This window comes from Triticum urartu, chromosome 7A, assembly GCF_056163025.1.
Source record: "Triticum urartu cultivar PI428250 chromosome 7A, HENAU_Tu73, whole genome shotgun sequence".
In the NCBI taxonomy this organism is placed as follows: Eukaryota; Viridiplantae; Streptophyta; class Magnoliopsida; order Poales; family Poaceae; genus Triticum; species Triticum urartu.
In genome coordinates, this window is record NC_141879.1 from 550269748 (window position 1) to 550294914 (window position 25167).

Sequence of the window (25167 nt, forward strand, 5' to 3'; positions counted from 1 at the left end):
CATGTGCTCAGATTGTCTGGGTACTACAATTGCTTCAATCAAGTCGGAGTTAATCTTCCAGATAAGATAGTAATTGACAAAGTTCTCTAGTCACTATCACCAAGTTACTAGAACTTAGTGATGAACTATAATATGCAAGGGATGACGAAAGTAATTCCCAAGCTCTTCATGATGCTGAAATCGGCGAAGGTAGAAATCAAGAAATAGCATCAAGTGTTAATGGTTAACAAGACCACTAGTTTCAAGAAAAGGGCAAAGGGAAAGAAAGAGGAACTTCAAAGAAGAATAACAACAAGTTGCTGCTCCCATGAAGAATCCCAAAGCTAGACCCAAGCCTGGAACTGAGTGCTTCTACTGCAAAGGAAATGGTCACTAGAAGTGGAATTGCCCTAGATACTTGGCGGATAAGAAGGATGGCAAAGTGAACAAAAGTATATTTGATATACATGTTATTGATGTGTACTTTACTATTGTTTATATCAACCTCTCATTATTTGATACTAGTTTAGTTGCTAAAAGTAGTAACTCAAAACGGGAGTTGCAAAATAAACAGAGACTAGTTAAGGGCGAGGTGATGATGTGTGTTAGAAGTGATTCCAAGGTTGATAAGATCACCATCGCACACTCCCTTTACCTTCGGGATTAGTGCTGAACCTAAAATAAATGTTATTTGGTGTTTCCGTTGAGCATAAGATGATTGGATCATGTTTATTGCAATACGGTTATTCATTTAAGTCAAAGAATAATTGTTATTCTGTTCACATGAATAAAACCTTCTATGGTCATACACCCAAGGTGAATGGTTTATTGAATCTCGATCATAGTGATACACATATTCTTAATATTGAATCCAAAAAGATGCAAAGTTAATAATGATAGTGCAACTTATTTGTGGCACTGCCGTTTAGGTCATATTGGTGTAAAGCACATGAAGAAACTCCATGCTGATGGGCTTTTGGAATCACTTGATTATGAATAACTTGATGTTTGGGAACCATGCCTCATGGGCAAGATGACTAAGACTCCATTCTCCGGAACAATGGAGCGAGCAACTGACTTATTGGAAATAATACATACTAATGTGTTTGGTCCAATGAGTGTTGAGGCGCGCGTATGAGTATATCTACTTAATGAAACATAAGTTTGAAACATTTGAGAAGTTCAAAGAATTTCAGAGTGAAGTGGAAAATCATTGTGACAAGAAAATAAAGTTTCTATGATCTGATCACGGAGGCGGATATTTGAGTTACGAGCTTGGTCTTCATTTAGAATAATGTGGAATAGTTTCACAACTCACGCCACCTGGAACACCACAGTGTAATGGTGTGTCCGAACATCGTGACCGTACTTTATTAGATATGGTGCGATCTATGATGTCTCTTACCGATTTACCACAACCGTTTTGGGGTTATGCATTAGAGACAGCTGCATTCACGTTAAATAGGGCACCATCTAATCCGTTGAGATGACACTGTGTGAACTATTGTTTAGCAAGAAACCTAAGATGTTGTTTCTTAAAGTTTGGGATTGCGATGCTTATGTGAAAAAGGTTTAAACTGATAAGCTCGAACCCAAATCGGAGAAGTGTGTCTTCATAGGATACCCAAAAGAAATTATTGGGTACACCTTCTATCATAGATCCGAAGGCAATATTTTTTGTTGCTAAGAATTGATCCTTTCTAGAGATGGAGTTTCTCTCGAAAGAAGTGAGTGGGAGGAAAGTAGAACTAGATAAGGTAGTTTTACCTTCTCCCGAATTGGAAAGTAGTTCATCATAGAAATCGATCGGTTCCAATGATTCCTACACCAATTAGTGAGGAAGCTAATGATGATGATCATGAAACTTCGGATCAAGTTACTATCGAACCTCGTAGGTATACCAGAGTACGATCCGCACCAGAGTGGTACGGTAATCCTGTTCTGGAGGTCATGTTACTTGACCACGATGAACCTACTGAAACATCTCCATCGTATCTACTTTTCCAAACACTTTTGACCTTGTTTTGGACTCTAACTTGCATGATTTGAATGGAACTAACCCGGACTGATGCTGTTTTCAGCAGAATTGCCACGGTGTTATTTTTGTGTAGAAATAAAAGTTATCGGAATGACCTGAAACTTCACGGAGAATATTTTTGGAATATATAAAAAATACTGGCAAAAGAATCAACGTCAGGGTCCCACACCCTGTCCATGAGGGTGGGGGGCGCGCCCACCCCCTGGGGCGCGCCCCCTGCCTCATGGGCCCCTTGATGCTCCACCGACCTCAACTCCAACTCTATATATTCATGTTCAGGGAGAAAAAAACCAGAGAGAAGGATTCATCGCGTTTTATGATACGGAGCCGCCGCCAAGCCCTAATCTCTCTTGGGAGGGCTGATCTAAAGTTCGTTTGGGGCTCCGGAGAGGGGAATCCGTCTCCATCATTATCATCAACGTTCCTCCATCACCAATTTCATGATGGTCACTGTCGTGCATGAGTAATTCCATCGTAGGCTTGCTGGACGGTGATGGGTTGGATGAGATTTATCATGTAATCAAGTTAGTTTTGTTAGGGTTTGATCCCTAGTATCCATTATGTTCTGAGATTGATGTTGCTATGACTTTGCTATGCTTAATGCTTGTCACTAGGGACCGAGTGCTATGATTTTAGATCTAAACCTATTATGTTTTCATGAATATATGTGAGTTCTTGATCCTATTTTGCAAGTCAATAGTCACCTACTATGTGTTATGATCCGGTAATCCCGAAGTGACAATAATCAGGACCACTCCCGGTGATGACCATAGTTTGAGGAGTTCATGTATTCACTAAGTGTTAATGCTTTGGTCCGGTACTCTATTAAAAGGAGGCCTTAATATCCCTTAGTTTTCAATAGGACCCCGCTGCCACGGGAGGTAGGACAAAAGATGTCATGCAAGTTCTTTTCCATAAGCACGTATGACTATATTCGGAATACATGCCTACATTACATTGATGAACTGGAGCTAGTTCTGTGTCACCCTATGTTATAACTGCTGCATGAGGAACCGCATCCGACATAATTATCCATCAGTGATCCATTGACTACGAGCTTTTCACATATTGATCTTTGCTAAGTTACTTTTCCGTTGCCACTGTTACAATCACTACAAAACCAATACTGTTACTTTTGCCACCGTTACCGTTACTTCCATATTACTTTGCTACTAAATACTTTGCTGCAGATATTATGTCTTTCAGGTGCGGTTGAATTGACAACTCAACTGTTAATACTTGAGAATATTCTTTGGCTCCCCTTGTGTCAAATCAATAAATTTGGGTTGAATACTCTACCCTCGAAAACCGTTGCGATCCCCTATACTTGTGGGTTATCACCTACGAACTATGAGGAAGCGATGATGAGCCCAGATTTCATAAAATGGCTTGAGGCCATGAAATCTAAGATAAAAGCCATTGAGAATAAATGGATCTTCAAGAGGAAGACGGACGTTGATAGTAGTGTTACTATCTACAAAGCTCGAATTGTCGAAAAAAGTTTTCGATAAGTTCAAGTTGTTGACTACGATGAGATTTTCTCACTCGTAGCGATGCTTAAGTCTTTCTGAATCATGTTAGCAATTGCCACATTTTATGAAATCTGGCAAATGGATGTCAAAACTGCATTCCTTAATGTATTTCTTAAAGAAGAGTTGTATATGATACAACAAGAAAGTTTTGTCAACCCTAAAGGTGCTAACAAAGTGTGCAAGCTCCAACGATCCATCTATGGACTGGTGCAAGCATCTCGGAGTTGGAATATACGCTTTGATTGAGTTGATCAAAGCATATAGTTTTATACAGACTTTTGGAGAAGCATGTATTTACAAGAAAGTGAGTGGGAGCTCTGTAGCATTTCTGATATTATATGTGGATGACATATTGTTGATCGGAAATGATACTGAATTTCTGGATAGCATAAAAGGATACTTGAATAAGAATTTTTCAATGAAAGACCTCGGTGAAGCTGCTTACATATTGGGCATCAAGATCTATAGAGATTGATCAAGACACTTGATAAATTTTTCAATGAGTACATACCTTGACATGTTTTTGAAGTAGTTGAAAATGGAACAGTCAAAGAAGGAGTTCTTGCCTGTATTGCAAGGTATGAAGTTGAATAAATACTCAAAACCCAACCACGGCAGAAAATAGAAAGAGAATGAAAAGTCATTCCCTATGCCTCAGTCATAGGTTCTATAAAATATGCTATGCTGTGTACTAGACCTATTGTATACCTTACATGATTTTGGCAAGGGAGTATAATAGTGATCTAGGAGTAGATCACTGGACATCAGTCAAAATTATCCTTAGAGGACTAAGGAAATATTTCTCGATTATGGAGGTGATAAAAGAGTTCGTCTTAAAGAGTTATGTCGATGTAAGCTTTTGACACCTATCTAGATGACTCTAAGTCTCGATCTAGATACATACTGAAAGTGGGAGCAATTAGCTAGAGTAGCTCCGTGCAGAGTATTGTAGACATAGAAATTTGCAAAATACATACAGATCTGAATGTTGTAGACCCATAGACTAAACTTCTCTCACAAGCAAAACATGATCACTCTTTGGGTGTTAATCACATAGCGATGTGAACTAGATTATTGACTCTAGTAAACCCTTTGGGTATTAGTCACATGAAGATGTGAACTAATCACATAAAGATGTGAACTATTCACATGACGATGTGAACTAGATTATTTACTCTAGTGCAAGTGGGAGACTGAAGCAAATATGTCCTAGAGCTAATAATAAATTTGTTATTTATATTTCCATATATCATCATAAATATAATGTTTATTATTCATGCTAGAATTGTATTAACCAGAAACTTAGTACATGTGTGAATACATAGACAAACAGAGTGTCACTAGTATGCCTCTACTTGACTAGCTCATTAATCAAAGATGGTTAAGTTTCCTAACCATAGACATGAGTTGTCATTTGATGAATGCGATCACATCATTAGAGAATGATGTGATTGACTTGACCCATCCGTTAGCTTAGCACTATGATCGTTTAGTTTATTGCTATTGCTTTCTCCATAACTTATACATGTTCCTATGACTATGAGATTATGCAACTCCCGGATACCGGAGGAACACTTAGTGTGCTATCAAACATCACAACGTAACTGGGTGACTATAAAGATGCTCTACAGGTGTCTACGATGGTGTTTGTTGAGTTGGCATAGATCAAGATTAGGATTTGTCACTCGGTGTATCGGAGAGGTATCTCTGGGTCCTCTCGGTAATGCACATCACTATAAGCCTTGCAAGAAAAGTGACTAATGAGTTGGTTGCGGGATGATGTATTACAGAACGGGTAAAGAGACTTGCCGGTAACGAGATTGAACTAGGTATTGAGATACCGACAATCGAATCTTGGGCAAGTAACATACCAATGACAAAGGGAACAACGTATGTTGTTATGCAGTTTGACCAATAAAGATCTTCGTAGAATATGTGGGAGCCAATATGAGCATCCAGGTTCCGCTATTGGTTATTGACCGGAGATGAGTCTCGGTCATGTCTACATAGTTCTCGAACCCGTAGGGTCCGCACGCTTAACGTTCAATGACGATTAGTATTATGAGTTTATGTGTTTTGATGTATCAAAGGTAGTTCAGAGTCCGGGATGTGATCACGGACATGATGAGGAGTCTTGAAATGGTCGAGACATAAAGATTGATATATTGGATGACTATATTCGGACACCGGATGAGTTCCGGGGGTCACCGGATATATATCGGAGTGCAGGAAGGGTTATCGGAACCACCGGAGAAGTAATGGGCCTTATTGGGCCTAGGGAGAGAGAGAGGGGCTGCCAAGGGCTGGCCGCGCGCCCCCCATGGGCCGAGTCCGAATTGGACTAGGGGGAGGGGCGGCGCCCCCTCCTTCCTTCTCTTCCCCCCTCCTTCCTTCTTCTCCTAGTAGGACTAGGAAAGGGGGGAGTCCTACTCCTACTAGGATAAGGATTCCTCCCCCCTTGGTGTGCCTATGAGGGTCGGCCGGCCTTCCCCTTGCTCCTTTATATACGGGGGCAGGGGGAACCCTAGAACATACAAGTTGATAGTTGTCTTAGCCGTGTGCGGTGCCCCCCTCCACAAATTTCTACCTCGGTCATATCATTGCTTCATCATCACCGTCATCACGCTGTCGTGCTGATGAAACTCTCCCTCGGCCTCAACTGGATCAAGAGTACGAGGGACGTCACCGAGATGAACGTGTGCAGATTGTGGAGGTTCCGTGCGTTTGGTACTTGATCAGTTGGATCGCGAAGACGTTTGACTACATCAACCGCGTTACGTAACACTTCCGCTTTCGGTCTATGAGGGTATGTGGACACACTCTCCCCTCTCATTGCTATGCATCTCCTAGATAGATCTTGCATGATCATAGGAAATTTTTTGAAATACTGCTTTCCCCAACAGCATTACGGAACAAGTAAAGAGACTTGCCGGTGACGAGATTGAACTAGGTATGATGATACCGATGATCGAATCTCGGGCAAGTAACATACCGATGACAAAGGGAACAACGTATGTTGTTATGCGGTTTGATCGATAAAGATCTTCGTAGAATATGTAGTAACCAATATGAGCATCCATGTTCCGCTATTGGTTATTGACCGGAGATGAGTCTCAGTCATGTCTACATAGTTCTCGAACCCGTAGGGTCCGCATGCTTAACGTTCGATGATGATATGTATTATGAGTTATGCGATTTGATGTACCAAAGGTTGTTTGAAGTCCCGGATGTGATCACGGACATGATGAGGAGTCTCGAAATGGTCGAGACATAAAGATTCATATATTGGAAGGCTACATTCGGTCACCGGAATGGTTCGGGTCGTTTCGGATAAGTTTCGGAGTACCGGGGGTTACTGGACCCCCCCCTCCGGAATTTATTGGGAATCATGGGCCTAATGGTGGAAGAGAGGAGGCAGGCCAAATTTTGGCGCGCGCCCCCTAGCCCAAACCGAATTGGACTAGGGCTAGGGGGGTCGGCCCCCTTTCTTTCTCTTCTTCCCCTCCTTCCTTCTTCTCCTACTTGGACTAGGAAATGGGGAAACCTACTCCTACTAGTAGGATTCCTCCCCTTGGGCGTACCCCTTGTGGCCGACCCTCCTCCTCACCCCCTCCTTTATATACGGGGGAGGGGGGCACCCCATAGACACACAAGTTGATCTTTAGCCATGTGCGGTGCCCCCTCCACAGTTTTACACCTCGGTCATATTGTCGTGGTGCTTAGGCGAAGCCCTGCATCAGTAACTTCATCAACACCATCAACACGCCGTCGTGCTGACAGAACTCACCCTCGGCCTCAGCTGGATCAAGAGTATGAGGGACGTCACCAAGCTGAACGTGTGCAGATCGCGGAGGTGCCGTGCGTTCGGTACTTGATCGGTTGGATCGCGAAGACGTTCGACTACATCAACCGCGTTACTAAACGCTTCCCCTTTCGGTCTACGATGGTACGTAGACACACTCTCCCCTCTCGTTGCTATGCATCTCCTAGATAGATCTTGCGTGATCGTAGGAATTTTTTTTGAAATACTGCGTTCCACAATACTACGGGAGATTATACATATAGTTTACTTTCCCCTTTTTTCTTCGGTGGAGGGGGTTCTCTAACTCTTCATTACAAAACCTTGGGGACTAAACATGTGTTCATCACTTTAATAGACAAAACATTAGTATATAAATCACTTTTCATTAACATTAGATCCCATTTAGGGGCAAACATGTCCATACAACTTGCTCATTAGACTAACTGATATTGTTAACTAACCACAACAGTGGACCCCTTATACTCTAATAGACGTCAAGCTTGGAACTCTCAATTTAGCACATCAACAAATCTCGATTTCATGATCATAGCTAACATTTTGTTGACCAAGGGAAAAAATACTAGATAACATAAGTCAAGAAATGCAACCCAAATAATACATCATTATAATAGGATAGAGGCCAAAAGCTTGAACAGTCGAGCCAACATGCCAAATATACCTTTTATGCATCGCAATACACTTTCATTAACTTAAGACAAAAAAGTTACAACTGTCTCCAAGCAAGAAGTTGGAAGCTAGGAATAAAAGTAATCCACAATTAGCTTCTTCTAGTATGACTAGCTCGACCGGCACAAAGATGTGCCAGTTGGTTAGCTTCTCGACCTACATGAGCCAAAATGAAGCTATGAAAACCTCCGGACATACCTTCAATATCCATCAGAATAGAAGCAATTTCAAGTCTTCCTTCATCCCTCTTCTTACTGGTTTTTGTGAGACAAACACTCGAAATGGAAACTTAGGATGAAGTAGAACAATGTTCAAGATAAAAGTTTGGTTGTAATACTAGATATTAGTGATAGCAGAAACTCAGTTACATATCGATTGTCAACTATGTGAGACAAAGTAGAAGTGAGACACAAAATTAGTATTACATGATCAATTAAAATACCAGTTTGACTTATGTACATTGCTTTGCAAAAAAGGTTCTAAATGATTTATTATCTAGAATTTGAAAGTTGGTCTATCTTTTGTGAATCAAATCAAATCATATGGTTAACGTAAATTCTAGTTCAATATATATTTTTTGGACCCATCATGCATTCATGCTAGAACTTATTAAAAATAATCAAGATTTGTTTCACTATTCCATGCAATATGTTTCTATAGCGATTGCGGCGGCTAGGGCACTCATCCCCTACAAGCTTAGTTCATCGGCGAGCCTGTAGATCTATGTTTCCTCTGTAAGCCTCTTAGGCGACCGGTGGTGGGAAGAGAGATCTAATGCCTCTTCTTCGGCTAGTAGTTTAGGCCAGGTTTGTTTTTCTCACAGAGACTGCGTTCAGGTGGAGGACGATGCTCGCGTTTGTCCATCGGATCTCGGGGTCGACAGAACTCGGGCGTAGATCCATGTCATCTCTTTGAGGCGTAGAGGTTAGGCACTACTAGGGAAAAGCTTATAGATAGACGCTTAATAGTAGCACGGGTTTATACCCCTCACTACTGCAACTTACTAGTAGTGTGGGTTTATACCCCTCGCTACTACTAAGTTGATAGTAGTAGCGCGGGTTTATAACCATCGCTACTACTAAGTGGTGTCTACCGTGCCCCCCGGGACATGCCATAATAGTAGCGAGGGGTATAAACCCGCACTACTACTAAGTTGATAGTAGTAGCGCGGATTTATACCCCTTGCTACTACTAAATACACAGTTTTTGAAGAGTCCTGAAATCCCTCTTCCCCCAAATCCTCCCCCCCGTCACTCTCCCCCTCTCTCTCCCTAGGTGTAACGCCCTCGATGCAGCTATATCTCCCACGTGTCGAAGCACGACTTAGAGGCATAACCGCATTGAAAGCAATGTCGCAAGTGAGGTAATCTTCACACAACCCATGTAATACATAAGGGAAAGAGATACATAGTTGGCTTACAATCGCCACTTCACACAATACATGAATAAAGCATTACATTCATCCAGATACACTCAAGGCCCGACTACGGAACCAAAATAAAAGAAGACTACCCCAAAAGCTACACAGATCCTCGATCGTCCCAACTGGGCTCCACTACTGATCAACTGGAAACGGAACAACATAACGAACACGGTCTTCAACGAGCTCCTCCTTGAGCTCGGTTGCGTCACCTGCACGGTTTATCGGCACCTGCAAACTGGTTTTGGAAGTATCTGTGAGTCACGGGGACTCAGCAATCTCACACCCTCGCGATCAAGACTATTTAAGCTTATGGGTAAGGTAAAGGTATGAGGTGGAGCTGCAGCAAGCGACTAGCATATATGATGGCTAAACATACGCAAATGAGAGCGAGAAGAGAAAGCAAGGTACGGTCGATAAAACTATGATCAAGAAGTGATCCTAGAACAACCTACGTCAAGCATAACTCCAACACCGTTTTCACTTCCCGGACTCCGCCGAGAAGAGACCATCACGGTTACACATGCGGTTGATGCGTTTTAATTAAGAAAAACTTTAGGTTTTCTACAACCAGACATTAACAAATTCCCATCTGCCCATAACCGCGGGCACGACTTTCGAAAGTTCAAATCCCTGCAGGGGTGTCCCAACTTAGCCCATAACAAGCTCTCACGGTCAACAAAGGATATTCCTTCTTCCAAGAAATTCCGATCAGACTCGGCATCCCGGTTACAAGATATCCTCGACAATGGTAAAACAAGTCCAGCAAGACCACCCGATGCGCCGACATCTGAATAGGAGCTGCACATATCTCGTTCTCAGGGCAACACCGGATAAGAAATCCGTACAACTAAAACCAGCCCTCGAGTTTCCCTGAGGTGGCGCTGGAAGGGGCTCTAGTTTGGACCAACACTTAGACAAGCACTGGCCCGGGGGGGTTAAAATAAAGATGACCCTTGGGCGGGCCTAACCCAAGGGAAAAAGAGGCTAGGTGGCAAATGGTAAAACCAATGTTGGGCCTTGCTGGAGGAGTTTTATTCAAGGCGAACTGTCAAGGGGTTCCCATTATAACTCAACCGTGTAAGGAACACAAAATCCGGGAACATAACACCGATATGACAGAAACTAGGGCGGCAAGAGTGGAACAAAACACCAGGCATAAGGCCGAGCCTTCCACCCTTTACCAAGTATATGGATGCATTAATATAAATAAGAGATATTATGATATCCCAACCAAATATCCATGTTCCAAACATGGAACAAGCTCCAATCTTCACCTGCAACTAACAACGCTATAAGAGGGGGTGAGCAAAGCGGTAACATAGCCAAACAACGGTTTGCTAGGACAAGGTGGTTAGAGGCTTGGATTAACAATATGGGAGGCATGATAAGCAAGTGGTAGGTATCGCAGCATAGGCATAGCAAAAGAGCGAGCAACTAGCAAGCAAAGATAGAAGTGATTTCGAGGGTGTGGTCATCTTGCCTGAAATCCCGCAAGGAAGAAGAACGAGTCCACGAAGAAGACAAATGGACGTAGTCGAACAGGTCCTCACAAACGCGACGTTATTGGAACCAACCCGAAGAAGCAACACCGGAAAGAAGCACACAATATAGTAAACAACCAACACATAAACAAGGCATGATATGCGGGATGCGATATGTGATGCATATGGATGATTTGGAAAGGAATGATTGAACCTGGCCTCAACTTGGAAATCCAAGAGTTCCATTGGAAAAGTGAGGTGATTTCGGTCGAAAACGATATAAAGATCACCAGAATCGGATGCACGGTTTGGAAATGGCAAGCAAAACAAATATGGCACCGGTCTGCGATAATCAGCACGAGACCATCTAAATGCATCAAGAACAACATGCTACAACACTCCAACATGACAACAAAATACATGGAAGGGATCCACTCATGATGCTTGACAAAAGATGAACACTGAGCTACGCTAATTCACTCAATAGCAAGCTCAAACAAGCATGGCAAAAATGCAAAAGATAACAGGTTTCAGACTTAGTGAAATTAACAGCATATCAGGAATTTATCATCAGGAAGCAATGTTTAGAGCACGATAACTACATGCTATAGGAACTTATCATGGCAACGCAAGGCATGGAATGAAGCTACTCAAAACATATAACAAAATTCCCTTAGTGACCATGAGCCAAAAGGGATCAGAAAATACAATTGCAAGCGTGTGACATAGCAAAAACATAAACAGATTCAGACTTGGTGAAAAATTGGAGCATGGCAAAACAGTTAACAAGTAGGCATGTTTACGAGCTCGATGCACTCACCACAAAGCATTGCATGACAAACTAAGCATACACCCATCAAGTAGACATGGCATAGAAGCTAGACATGGCAAGAACAACATCATAGCATGCACGGATCAATAGCAACAAGCTCGGCAAAATCGCTAAACATGTTAACAATCTGCAAGGAACATTTTATAGCAAAAGTAGAGCTCTATTGACTCAAGCTAGGGTGCTCCATAATTGCAAACAAATACATGGATGGATAGAGCACCACAATATCTACAAAACATCCTTACTGATCATTCTCAAAAGAGGCACGGATCACAAGGAAACAACATGAACATATGGCATAAAAACAATAACAGGACAAGGACTTAGTGAAATTCTAAGTCCCTGAAATCAGCATCATTGAGTAAGCTACTTTGCATGCTTGTGCTAGTCACCACAAAGATCACAAAAATGCATGGCATACACCCTTGTAAAGATGACATGGCATATTACAAAACACATGTAGAGCTCAGGATCATATCATGCACACATTAATCATGGCAAAAATGAAAAAAGGCCATTTGCTGAAACAGATCTGAAACGATCCTCACATAGCCCTCTTTCAACAGCATTTCGGGCATCAAGATGATCTCAAATGAAAATGATGCAATGAGATGAAATAATGTACTCGTCGAGACGAACATTTTGATATGCTACACGCACAAATCGGAGCAACGGTGACGAAGTTATGATGCGTTAAAGTATGCAAAAATATTAGGGTTTCGAGCGAAAAAGTCAACCCGAGGGGATCCAGATCCAGATCGGGATCGGGATCTCGCGGGCACTGTTCACCGGAGTCGTTCGTCGTCGCCGGAGAAGAAGTCCGGAGCTGGGGGCGAGGTGGCCGGAGCTCCGGTGGCCAGAGGAGGAAGGGGGCGGCGCCGGCGGTGGCTGGACGCGACGAGGCGGCCTCGGGCGGCGCGGGCAGCGAGGGGTGCGCCGCGGTGGAGCTCGCCGGCGGCGAGGTGGGGCGGCGAAGGCGGCGGTGCTCCGGCAGAGGAGGCGGCCGGTGATGCGTGCGGCGGCGGTGCGGAGAAGCGCGGGCGGCGCAGGGCGAACAGACACGCCGGGCGCGGCGAACGAAGGAGACGGCGTTGGCTTCGGGCCCTCGGGGGCCCTCCCTGTGCCGGGCGGGCCTCGCGCGGTGGAGGGCGCCGGGGTGGCGACATGGCACACCGTGAGTGGGCGCGGGAGGCGGCGCGCTGACGTGGCGGCTCTCCATTGGTCGATGCGACGTGGCGGTGGCGGTGGACGCGTCCGGTGACGGGCGGACATGTCCGGTGGCGCGGAGGGAGTTGGATCTAGGGTTTGGACTGCGAGATTTTTCGGGGGAGGCCACATATATATAGGTAGAGGGAGCTAGGAGAGTCCAAATGAGGTGCGGTTTTCGGCCACGCGGTCGTGATCGAATGACCAATATGATGGAGTGGGTTTTGGTGGGTTTTGGGCCACTTTGGAAGGGTGTTGGGCTGCAACACACAGGAGGCCTTTTTGGTCCCTCGGTTAACCGTTGGAGTATCAAACGAAGTCCAAATGGCACGAAACTTGACAGGCGGTCTACCGGTAGTAAACCAAGGCCGCATGACAAGTCTCGGTCTAATCCGAAAACGTTTAACACCCGCACACGAAAAGAGGTAGAAAGGGACACCGGGTGACATAGGAGCGCCGGATTGCAAAACGGACAACGGTGAAAATGCTCGGATGCATGAGACGAACATGAATGCAAATGCGATGCACATGATGACATGATATGAGATGCATGACATGCAAGCAATGACAAGGCAACAACAGCGAATAACTGGAAGACACCTGGCGCATCGGTCTTGGGGCGTTACAACACTCCACCACTACGAGAGGATCTCGTCCCGAGATGTAGAATGGCACCGGAGGGAAAACGGAACAGAAAGAGAAGAGGTAAAACTAAGTTGCTTCTTTGACAAACTAGTGAAACCAAAGAACCTTGAGAGGTTGAACAACTTGAGAGAAAGAAACAACGAAGATGAATAAAGTTGAAAGCACTCTGGTTGAGAAATGATAAGAAACTTGAGCAAAAGGGTACAACACTCCGGTTAAAAGGATAAGCATGAAAAGAACATGATCCTGACAAAACAAGATGATGGGTCGAAGAGAGCAACATCACAATTCCCCCGGAAGGAAGAAATATATGATAGGTAAATAAAAAATAAGGAATTGAGAAGAAAATGACAACTTCTGCCACAAATGAGCTTGAAAAGGCATCCTTAGGAGAAAAATTGAACGGAGTTGTTGGAACACCAACAACGAAAAGAATAAGCTTGATATGGTCTTATAGAAGGCATCTCAACATTATGAGGTGACAACTTGCCACTCACAGAAAAGATTTGATTGGATTGATATCAACAAGGAGACGAGAAACTATTTCACCGGGAGAGATAAATGAAGAACTTGGGTCATTTATACACACCAAAGATAGCCACAAACCTTAGGGAAGGCTTTAGGTGAAATATAACCCAAGATAACTCCGACGGAGAGGTTGATGGATTTAAAATACCTCATTCTTAACAATATGTGAATCATGAAACATGAACTCAAATTATCAAGAATGACATAATACCACCTCCGAAGATAAGGTAAAAGAATTGCACTCCGGTTGCACGAAGAAGAATACTTGAGCTCCTCTGAAAAGAATCTCGATGAAAAACTTGGAGAAGGGATTAAATCCTTTATGAACCAACATGTAGAGCCTCCATGAAGAACTCCGGCAACAAAAGAATGATCACACGAAAAGAAGGATGAAAAGAATAAGGTTGAAGCCTTGCGATGATTTAGATGGAGCTTCGCGATGATATAATTGAGAGAGCTTGGAATTGCAGGAAGAAAAGATGAAACAATTGAAATCGACAATTTGGTGAGCCTCTGGAATAAGGAATTAAATTTAGTCGATGAAACAAGAATAAGAATTACATTATGCTTATCCTTCACCAATTAAATTGATGACAATCAACGGATTTGACACATTACTTATTCTCGTAGAAAAGATTAAGAGAGATATAACATAAACTTGAGAGTGTCTTCCACGAACCACCGGTATAATTTGAAAGAACGAAAGAATTGATATGATAACCAAGGAAGAGGGATCTTGAACGAACCACCGTAAGAATTGAAAATGAATGAAGTAAAGGGATGAATCACCGGGTAAGAATTGTGAAATGAACGAAGATACTTGGGACAATCTAGATACATGAGAACGAAGAGATCACGAACTGATTATAGATCACTTGAACGATGCACCGGTAAGATTGGAGAATGACAACTGAAAGCTGGAATGGACAAATCTTTCGAAATGATGGCCTTCGGAGGAAAGAAATGGAACATAACTCATGAAATGCTCCGGATGGGTGAAAAGAATTCTCACGATCAAAAACAATTATGCGAGGATGGCCTCGAACTAGAACCACGAATCTCTGAGAAAACGGATAAGATATGGAGGTAAAACTCTTCTTCGGTCTTCAAGTGTTGAGAATGACGACGAGAAACACCACCAAGAATTATTGAGGCACTCCGGAATGAAGAATGGAAAGGTTGAGCCAACGATGAAAAGAATTTGAAAGATCTTGGAGAAATACATATGACTGATGATGAATCATCCTTACGTCAAACTTTGAAAAGAATTTAGGATAGCTCCGGAAAAATAAGAAGAGTCAGGTAAGATCCTGGGAAAAGACCTGTGGGTTAGGGCCCACTGAAAAGATACACCATTGGAATGATTGCTTGAAAAGAGAGATTCCACCGGTTGAATTAAATGGCTTGAATGAGGTGACATCCTCGAAAGATCTTGAACGAAAGCAGAGTGGAAACACGAATCTTCTGAGCTATCTTCGTCACTCCAGAACAAATGTATAGCGGGAGGTGAATGATTAAGAGGTGCACCGGTATGAGATGGTATTTGAAACGAGGAAAGGATATGATCAACAAAGCTTGAATTGGTTCCACCGGAGAAGAAAGAGAATGAATAATGATGAACTTGAGGCTCCGTTAGGATCTTCATGAGAATCACCGGATAAGAATATTGACGAAAAAGGAAGGAGAGACTTCACAAGAATAAAATGATACTTGATTAAGACATCGGATTCCTTAAAGAAAAGGGGTGGGTGGGCAGGAAAAACAAAGGCAACTTGGAGACGGATGAAACAAACACCGTTGAGAAGAACTGAGATTGAATCTTGCGGATGTTGAAAATGAACGGATCCACTTGAATAGAGACACGCCGATTGAAAAGGATTGACATGACAATCTCGATTATCATGAAGGATTGGTATTCACATAGGAGTATGAGAACACCGCTTAAGAAAGGTATGGAATCAACATTTGACATTGAAGCAACTCGAGTACCACAACTCAAAAGCAAAACAAAGGATTGGCTTGCAGAATAAGCCGGAACAAACATATGATAGAGATTTCGTCTGAAGTTTTCGTGGTGGGGCCTACACGGGCTCGATCATACAGCACCATCATGTACAAGGCAGTGCACATGACATACGAAGCGTCCCTGAGTCGGCATAGCCAAGGACTCTTTAAGACACAACGAGACCACTGTAAAACCAACCGTGGATAGGCGGACCACTAGACGTCGAACCCCAATTTCAAATCATACATCTGTCGGAAAGAAATCCTAAGAGCTACCTGAATTCCCACTTATAAACTCCCGAAACTTTCCCGGTTATGCAATCAGGTGTTGGGGATACAGGGGAAGCATAATATCTCACTCAAATCTAGCAAATCCTACATCCAGCTGTATCCATCATTCAACACATAACCAAGAAACCTTCGGAAATCATTTACCTCGACCTTTGAAAAGCATCCGTTATACAAGTTATGGCAATACTCCCAAACTCCCGCCCCAGTACTGGGTGGCGTCGAGGTTATCTCACCAACAACTGCATAAAAGAGATTTTTTATGTCGGCGAACTCAGGTATTCCAGAACTGCAATGATAAAATTGTGACGACAACACCTCGGAGCTCAACTCCCCGGGACACTGTCACAACCCCTAAATGTCAGGAGGCACCAAGAACAATGGTCGCGTCACAAAACCATCGGAACGATTCCAGGATACCCGCGTGATCCTAAATTTTTTTAGTGAAATTTGAGAAGAGAAGAGTCAAAACTCTACGTCAGGATCCCTCACCAAAGTGACGAAGGGACTGAGGAGTAAAAAGAAGTCCTAACTCTCCGATATATATAATTCCTAAATGACTCAAAACATTTTTTTAGACTCAACAACGCGAGCGATTCGATCAAGCAGGGAGGCTCCTAAAGTCGGGGATGGCTCTGATACCAACTTGTAACGCCCTCGATGCGGCTATATCTCCCACGTGTCGAAGCACGACTTAGAGGCATAACCGCATTGAAAGCAATGTCGCAAGTGAGGTAATATTCACACAACCCATGTAATACATAAGGGAAAGAGATACATAGTTGGCTTACAATCGCCACTTCACACAATACATGAATAAAGCATTACATTCATCCAGATACACTCAAGGCCCGACTACGGAACCAAAATAAAAGAAGACTACCCCGAAAGCTACACAGATCCTCGATCGTCCCAACTGGGCTCCACTACTGATCAACTGGAAACGGAACAACATAACGAACACGGTCTTCAACGAGCTCCTCCTTGAGCTCGGTTGCGTCACCTGCACGGTTTATCGGCACCTGCAAACTGGTTTTGAAAGTATCTGTGAGTCACGGGGACTCAGCAATCTCACACCCTCGCGATCAAGACTATTTAAGCTTATGGGTAAGGTAAAGGTATGAGGTGGAGCTGCAGCAAGCGACAAGCATATATGATGGCTAAACATACGCAAATGAGAGCGAGAAGAGAAAGCAAGGTACGGTCGATAAAACTATGATCAAGAAGTGATCCTAGAACAACCTACGTCAAGCATAACTCCAACACCGTGTTCACTTCCCGGACTCCGCCGAGAAGAGACCATCACGGTTACACACGCGGTTGATGCGTTTTAATTAAGATAAACTTTAGGTTTTCTACAACCGGACATTAACAAATTCCCATCTGCCCATAACCGCGGGCACGGCTTTCGAAAGTTCAAATCCCTGCAGGGGTGTCCCAACTTAGCCCATCACAAGCTCTCACGGTAAACGAAGGATATTCCTTCTCCCAAGACAATCCGATCAGACTCGGCATCCCGGTTACAAGATATCCTCGACAATGGTAAAACAAGTCCAGCAAGACCACCCGATGCGCCGACATCTGAATAGGAGCTGCACATATCTCGTTCTCAGGGCAACACCGGATAAGAAATCCGTACAACTAAAACCAGCCCTCGAGTTTCCTTGAGGTGGCGCTGGAAGGGGCTCTAGTTTGGACCAACACTTAGACAAGCACTGGCCCGGGGGGGGGGGGGTTAAAATAAAGATGACCCTTGGGATGGCCTAACCCAAGGGAAAAAGAGGCTAGGTGGCAAATGGTAAAACCAATGTTGGGCCTTGCTGGAGGAGTTTTATTCAAGGCGAACTGTCAAGGGGTTCCCATTATAACCCAACCGTGTAAGGAACGCAAAATCCGGAAACATAACACCGATATGACGGAAAGTAGGGCGGCAAGAGTGGAACAAAATACTAGGCATAAGGCCGAGCCTTCCACCCTTTACCAAGTATATAGATGCATTAATATAAATAAGAGATAGTGTGATATCCCAACCAAATATCCATGTTCCAAACATGGAACAAGCTCCAATCTTCACCTGCAACTAACAACGCTATAAGAGGGGCTGAGCAAAGCGGTAACATAGCCAAACAACGGTTTGCTAGGACAAGGTGGTTAGAGGCTTGGATTAACAATATGGGAAGTATGATAAGCAAGTGGTAGGTATTGCAGCATAGGCATAGCAAAAGAGCGAGAAACTAGAAAGCAAAGATAGAAGTGATTTTAAGGGTATGGTCATCTTGCCTGAAATCCTGCAAGGAACAAGAATGAGTCCACGAAGAAGACAAACGGACGTAGTCGAACGGGTCCTCACAAACGCGACATTATTGGAACCAACCCGAAGAAGCAACACCGGAAAGAAGTACACAATATAGTAAACAACCAACACATAAACAAGGCATGATATGCGGGATGCGATATGTAATGCATATGCATGATTTGGAAAGGAATGATTGAACCTGGCCTCAACATGTAAATCCAAGAGTGCCACTAGAAAGGTGAGGTGATTTCGGTCGAAATCGATATAAAGATCACCGGAATCGGATGCACGGTTTGGAAATGGCAAGCGAAACAAATATGGCACCGGTCTGCGATAATCAGCACGAGACCATCTAAATGCATCAAGAACTACATGCTACAGCACTCCAACATGACAACAAAATACATGGAAGGGATCCACTCATGATGCTTGACAAAATATGAACACTGAGCTATGGCTAATTCACTCAATAGCAAGCACAAACAAGCATGGCAAAAATGCAAAAGATAACAGGTTTCAGACTTGGTGAAATTAACAGCATATCAGGAATTTATCATCAGGAAGCAATGTTTAGAGCACGATAACTACATGCTACAGGAACTTATCATGGCAACGAAAGGCATGGAATGAAGCTAATCAAAACATATAACAAAAGTCCCTTAGTGACCATGAGCCAAAAGGGATAAGAAAATACAATTGCGAGCATGTGAACATAGCAAAAACATAAACAGATTCAGACTTAATGAAAAACTGGAGCATGGCAAAACAGTTAACAAGTAGGCATGTTTACGAGCTCGATGCACTCACTACAAAGCATTGCATGACAAACTAAGCATACACCCAGCAAGTAGACATGGCATAGAAGCTAGACATGACAAGAATAACATCATAGCATGCACGGATCAATAGCAACAAGCTCGGCAAAATCGCTAAACATGTTAACAATCTACCAGGAACATTTTATAGCAAAAGTAGAGCTTGATTGACTCAAGCTAGGGTGCTCCATAATTGCAAACAAAGACATGGATGGATAGAGCACCACAATGTCTAGAAAACATCCTTACTGATCATGCTCAAAAGAGGCAAAGATCACTAGGAAACAACATGAACATATGGCATAAAAACAATAACAGAACAAGGACTTGGTGAAATTCTAAGTCCCTGAAATCAGCATCATTGAGTAAGCTACTTTGCATGCTTGTGCTAGTCACCACAAAGATCACAAAAATGCATGGCATACACCCTTGTAAAGATGTGGCATATTACAAAACACATGTAGAGCTCAGGATCATATCATGCACACATTAATCATGGCAAAAATGAAAAAAGGCCATTTGCTGAAATAGATCTGAAACGATCCTCACATAGCCCTCTTTCAATTGCATTTCGGGCATCAAGATGAGCTCAAATAAAAATGATGCAATGAGATGAAATAATGTACTCGTCGAGACGAACATTTTAATATGCTACACGCATGAATCGGGGCAACGGTGACGAAGTTATAACGCGTCAAAGTATGCAAAAATATTAGGGTTTCGGGCGAAAAAGTCAACCCGAGGGGATCCAGATCCAGATCGGGATCTCGCGGGCACTGTTCACCGGAGTCGTTCGTCGTCGCCGGAGAAGAAGTCCGGAGCTGGGGGCGAGGTAGCCGGAGCTTCGGTGGCCAGAGGAGGAAGGGGGCGGCGCCGGCGGTGGCCGGACGCGACGAGGCGGCCTCGGGCGGCGCGGGCAGCGAGGGGGGCGCCGCGGTGGAGCTCGCCGGCGGCAAGGTGGGGTAGCGAAGGCGGCGGTGCTCCGGCGGAGGAGGCGGACGGTGATGCATGCGACGGCGGTGCGGAGAAGCGCGGGGCGAACAGTCACGCCGGGCGTGGCGAACGAAGGAGACGGCGGCGGCTTCGGGCCCTCGGGGGCCCTCCCTGGGCCAGGCGGGCCTCGCGCGGTGGAGAGCACGGGGGTGGCGACGTGGCACGTCGTGAGTGGGCGCGGGAGGCGGCGTGCTGACGTGGCGGTTTTCCATTGGTCGATGCGACGTGGCGGCAGCGGTGGACGCGTCCGGTGACGGGCAGACATGTCCGGCGGCGCGGAGGGAGTTGGATCTAGGGTTTGGACTGCGAGATTTTTCGGGGGAGGCCACATATATATAGGTAGAGGGAGTTAGGAGAGTCCAAATGAGGTGCGGTTTTCGGCCACGCGATCATGATCGAACGACCGAGATGATGGAGCGAGTTTAGGTGGGTTTTGGGTCACTTTGGAAGGGTGTTGGGCTGCAACACACACGAGACCTTTTTGATCCCTCGGTTAACCGTTGGAGTATCAAACGAAATCCAAATGGCACGAAACTTGACAGGCGGTCTACCGGTAGTAAACCAAGGCCGCATGACAAGTCTCGGTCCAATCCGAAAACATTTAACACCCGCACATGAAAAGAGGTAGAAAGGGACACCGGGTGACATAGGAGCGCCGGATTGCAAAACGGACAACGGTGAAAATGCTCGGATGCATGAGACGAACATGAATGCAAATGCGATGCACATGATGACATGATATAAGATGCATGACACGCAAGCAATGACAAGGCAACAACAGCGAATAACTGGAAGACACCTGGTGCATCGGTCTCGGGGCGTTACACTAGGCTCTCACATGGACCTCCTACCATGTGCGCCTCCTCCTTCATGGCGCCAAAAGAGGCCGCCAGCATCCCGGAGCTCGCCGGTCTTCCCCGCATCTCCATGCCACCACGTCGGAGCACCTCACCACCGGCGACCAACCCCGCTACTACCTCCATCTCATTCCTCTCTCCCTCGTTTTTCTTTTTCTCTCTTTCCCTCTGGTTTGACTCACCCTCCCATGTCCTTACCCGTGCAGGTCGTTGCCATGGACGACCAGGAGCTCGCTGCCTTTGCTGCGAAGAGGAGCCCCATGCCGCTGCCTTGCTCGGCCATGGATCCGGGCCCTTTGCAGCAGTCGTCGCTGGATCTGGTCTGCCGGTGCCCTTCCGCACCTCTGGCGACCCCTGCCGTCACTGGATCGAACAATTGCTGCCATTGACAGAATTTTTTTGTTCCCGCGCTACTACTAACAGACGTAGTAGTAGCGCGGGTGCACCCACGCTACTACTATAAGTTAGCTGTAGCGCCGTAGTAGTGGCGCGGGCACCCATGCTACTACTAGGATTTTCCCTAGTAGTGAGGGTTTATCCTCCCCCGTGTGCGGCGGCGCGATTTGTTGTCACACGTTTTAGATCTATTTAAGGATTCAATGTTAAAACTGCCTCTAGGATAATGGTCCTTTCAGGCACGTGCACAAAGGTTTCCTAGCTGTCATCAACAAGGTCAAGCTGGCTTTGATAGGGGAGCGGCAATAAAGCCACGTTAGCGACTTGTTCTGACTACGGTAGCGGTTGTTCGATGATGCATGGTCCTTGATGTAATTATTATTATATTTGAGGTGGTTTGTACTTGTTATTAATAGATCTCGGTTCTTTCCGTCAAAATAAAAATAAAAATAAAAATAAGGTAGAGATAATTAAGATGATGCCCTCACATTACGGTGTTCAAAATGTTGCATATGCAATGCATAGCAACCCAAGAATAGAAGATAGGAGACTCTAAACACCGGAGCGAGAGGCGTGCACGGGCCGAGCACGCTCCCTGAATCACCTTCACTCATGGGCATGGCGACAAGGTACCGAAGCATGCGCGAGTTGCGCTCTCCTCTATCGTCGCTTCACCACTCCCTAATTATACACCACTCTCTTGCAGACACGCCCGGCCGAGCTATATATTCCTCCCGGTTCCTCATCACCTGGATCGAGCAATGTCCCTGATGGAGCTCACCGTCCTACCTTCATGCACCTAGAAATCAAGGCCATCACGAGGTAGGAGGAGGGGAGCTCGATCGATCCTAACGGCGAATAATAATCTACTACGGTAATAAAGCCATGGAGGGGTTCCAGTGGAGCAGGCCCGTCTCCTTGCTCCTGTATGCCGTCTTCTTCCTGGCGGCGGCGGCCGTGTCGGAGGCCAACATCGGCGAGTTCGACGAGTACTGGCAGCGGCGCCAGCTGGAGGCCAGAGCCCGCGCGGAGGCCGCCTACCATCCCAACCCCATCGAGGTCGCCAACAGCCTGAACCGCGCCGTCCACAGAGCCGTTCGGGAGGAGAGCGGGTCAAGGAGGAAGTTGCTGGGACTGCACAAGAAGTTCGCTGGGCCGTGCACGGCGACGAACCCGATCGACCGGTGCTGGCGGTGCCGCGACGACTGGGCGACGGACCGGATGCGTCTGGCGCGGTGCGCGCAGGGGTTCGGGAGGCACGCCACGGGCGGGCTGGGCGGGAAGATCTACATCGTCACGGACGGCGACGACGACGACGTGCTGGAGCCGCGGCCGGGCACGCTCCGGTGGGCCGTGATCCAGAATGAGCCCCTGTGGATCATCTTCGCCAGGCCCATGCTGATCAAGCTCAAGGAGGAGCTGTTGGTGGGCAGCAACAAGACCATCGACGGGCGCGGCGTGCAGCTGCGCATCGCCGACGGCGCGCAGGTGACCGTGCAGTACGCGCACAACGTGATCATCCACAACATCCACGTCAACGACCTCATCGTGGGCAAGGGCGGCAGGATCCGGGACTCGCCACAGCACGCCGGGTTCCGCACCCAGTCGGACGGCGACGGCGTGAGCGTCTTCGGCTCCACCGACGTGTGGCTCGACCACCTCTCCCTCGCCACCTGCCAGGACGGCCTCATCGACGTCATCGACCAGTCCACCGGCGTCACCATCTCCAACTGCCACCTCACAAACCACAACGACGTCATGCTCTTCGGCTCCAGCGACAGCAACCCCAAGGACGAGATCATGCAGATCACCGTCGCCTTCAACCACTTCGGAAGAGGGCTCGTGCAGAGAATGCCAAGGTCATCATCATCATCTCAAGCTAAAATTAAGCTGGTTGGTTAATTTGTGCTCACTGCATTTATAAATCATTTTCTCTTGCTTATATAATTATCAGGTGCCGATGGGGATTCTTCCACGTGGTGAACAACGACTACACCCACTGGCTCATGTACGCCATCGGCGGCAGCAAGAACCCGACCATCATCAGCCAGGGGAACCGCTACATCGCGCCGCCGAACCTGGCGGCGAAGCTGATCACGAAGCGGCTGTACGCGGAGGAGTCGGAGTGGAAGAACTGGGTGTGGCACTCGGAGGGGGACCTGATGCTCAACGACGCCGTCTTCACCGACAGCGGCGGCCCCAACCAGAGGAAGTTCGAGAAGGACGACCTCATCCCGCCCAAGCCGGGATCGTACGTCACCAGGCTCACACGCTTCGCCGGCTGCTTGCCGTGCAAGCCCGGCAAGCCCTGCTAAACCTAGGTGGCCCCGCCGGCCGGCCGGAGCCGATCCCTTCCGAATCTTCAATTATTGCTTTGTTCAATTCTTTTACTCAAAGATTCGTGTATGTATTATGTATTACTAGGACATTTGAGTAGTCTACGGGGTTCAAGTCAGAGGACCCTGTAGGTTGTTCTTGTACCTGCATTCGCCGTGTCAGCAGCCAGGCGACGCAGAGGCCAGAGTGGATGACGGACAGAGACAACATGTTTCTGTCTAGGTCATCCTGCTTACTTAGGAGAGGTGGAGGGCCCGACAGAAAGCATGCACATATTGAAGAGGGCCGAGACTAATTTGTTTAACGATTGTTTTAAGGTTTATCGTCTGTTTATTTTCATTTTATTTCAACTTTCTACATGTGTGTGTTGAACATGCAATATGTTACAGAGGAGGAGGCGTCATTGACACTTGGCGTGGCCGCACCCTTGACGTGCTTGACGTGGTGACTACTCTAGCGTAGGCTTTCTGTTGAGGTTGTTAGAGATAGTTCTCATGTTTAACTATCTCTTCTTTTGATTCTCCCTGTAACCTCCCCTCTCGGTTAGGCAATCTCCACCGAGGCTTGTATCCATCGATCATCCCATCAATATATACATGCGGGCTCTCGCATATGAGGGTTGAGACATTTCCATAACTCTTTACATGGTATACAGAGCAGGCTCTTCCATCTCATCTAGCTAGTTCTTCCTCAACCCTTCACTCAACCCTTCTTCATCATGTCCACCTCCACCGCACCCATCCAATCCAGCCTCAACTACAACACCACTAAGCCACTTACTCGAACGAATTATGTCCTTTGGAAAGCCCAAGCAAGATCCCAAATAATGGGCGTCGGCTTGTACAACTACATCGACAACATCATTGAGGAGCCTCGCAAGATCATCACCACCAAAGACAAAGACGGCAAGGACCAGGTCATCCCCAACAATGCCTATGCACCCTAGTTTGTCCAGGATCAACAGATTGTCGCTTATCTCTTGCGCAACCTGTCCAAGGAGGTTCTCGTCCAAGTCGCGTCCCATGAGA

At 45.8% G+C, this 25167-nt stretch overlaps 1 protein-coding gene across 1 annotated transcript; it reads left to right on the forward strand.

Moving 5' to 3' along the window:
* The first annotated feature begins 22543 nt into the window (after positions 1-22543).
* LOC125523080 (pectate lyase) lies at positions 22544-24775 on the forward strand. Its single transcript, XM_048688130.2, has 2 exons — positions 22544-23661; positions 23757-24775. Exons 1-2 carry the CDS (start codon positions 22688-22690, stop codon positions 24115-24117), a joined length of 1335 nt encoding a protein of 444 aa, XP_048544087.1. The 5' UTR covers positions 22544-22687; the 3' UTR covers positions 24118-24775.
* The last annotated feature ends 392 nt before the right edge of the window (positions 24776-25167 follow it).

Coding starts and splice junctions, on each gene's coding strand:
- LOC125523080 (XM_048688130.2), top strand. CDS start 22,688: ATGGAGGGGTTCCAGTGGAGCAGGCCCGTCTCCTTGCTCCTGTATGCC. Junction 23,662..23,756: donor CTCGTGCAGAGAATGCCAAG/GTCATCATCATC, acceptor TATAATTATCAG/GTGCCGATGGGGATTCTTCC.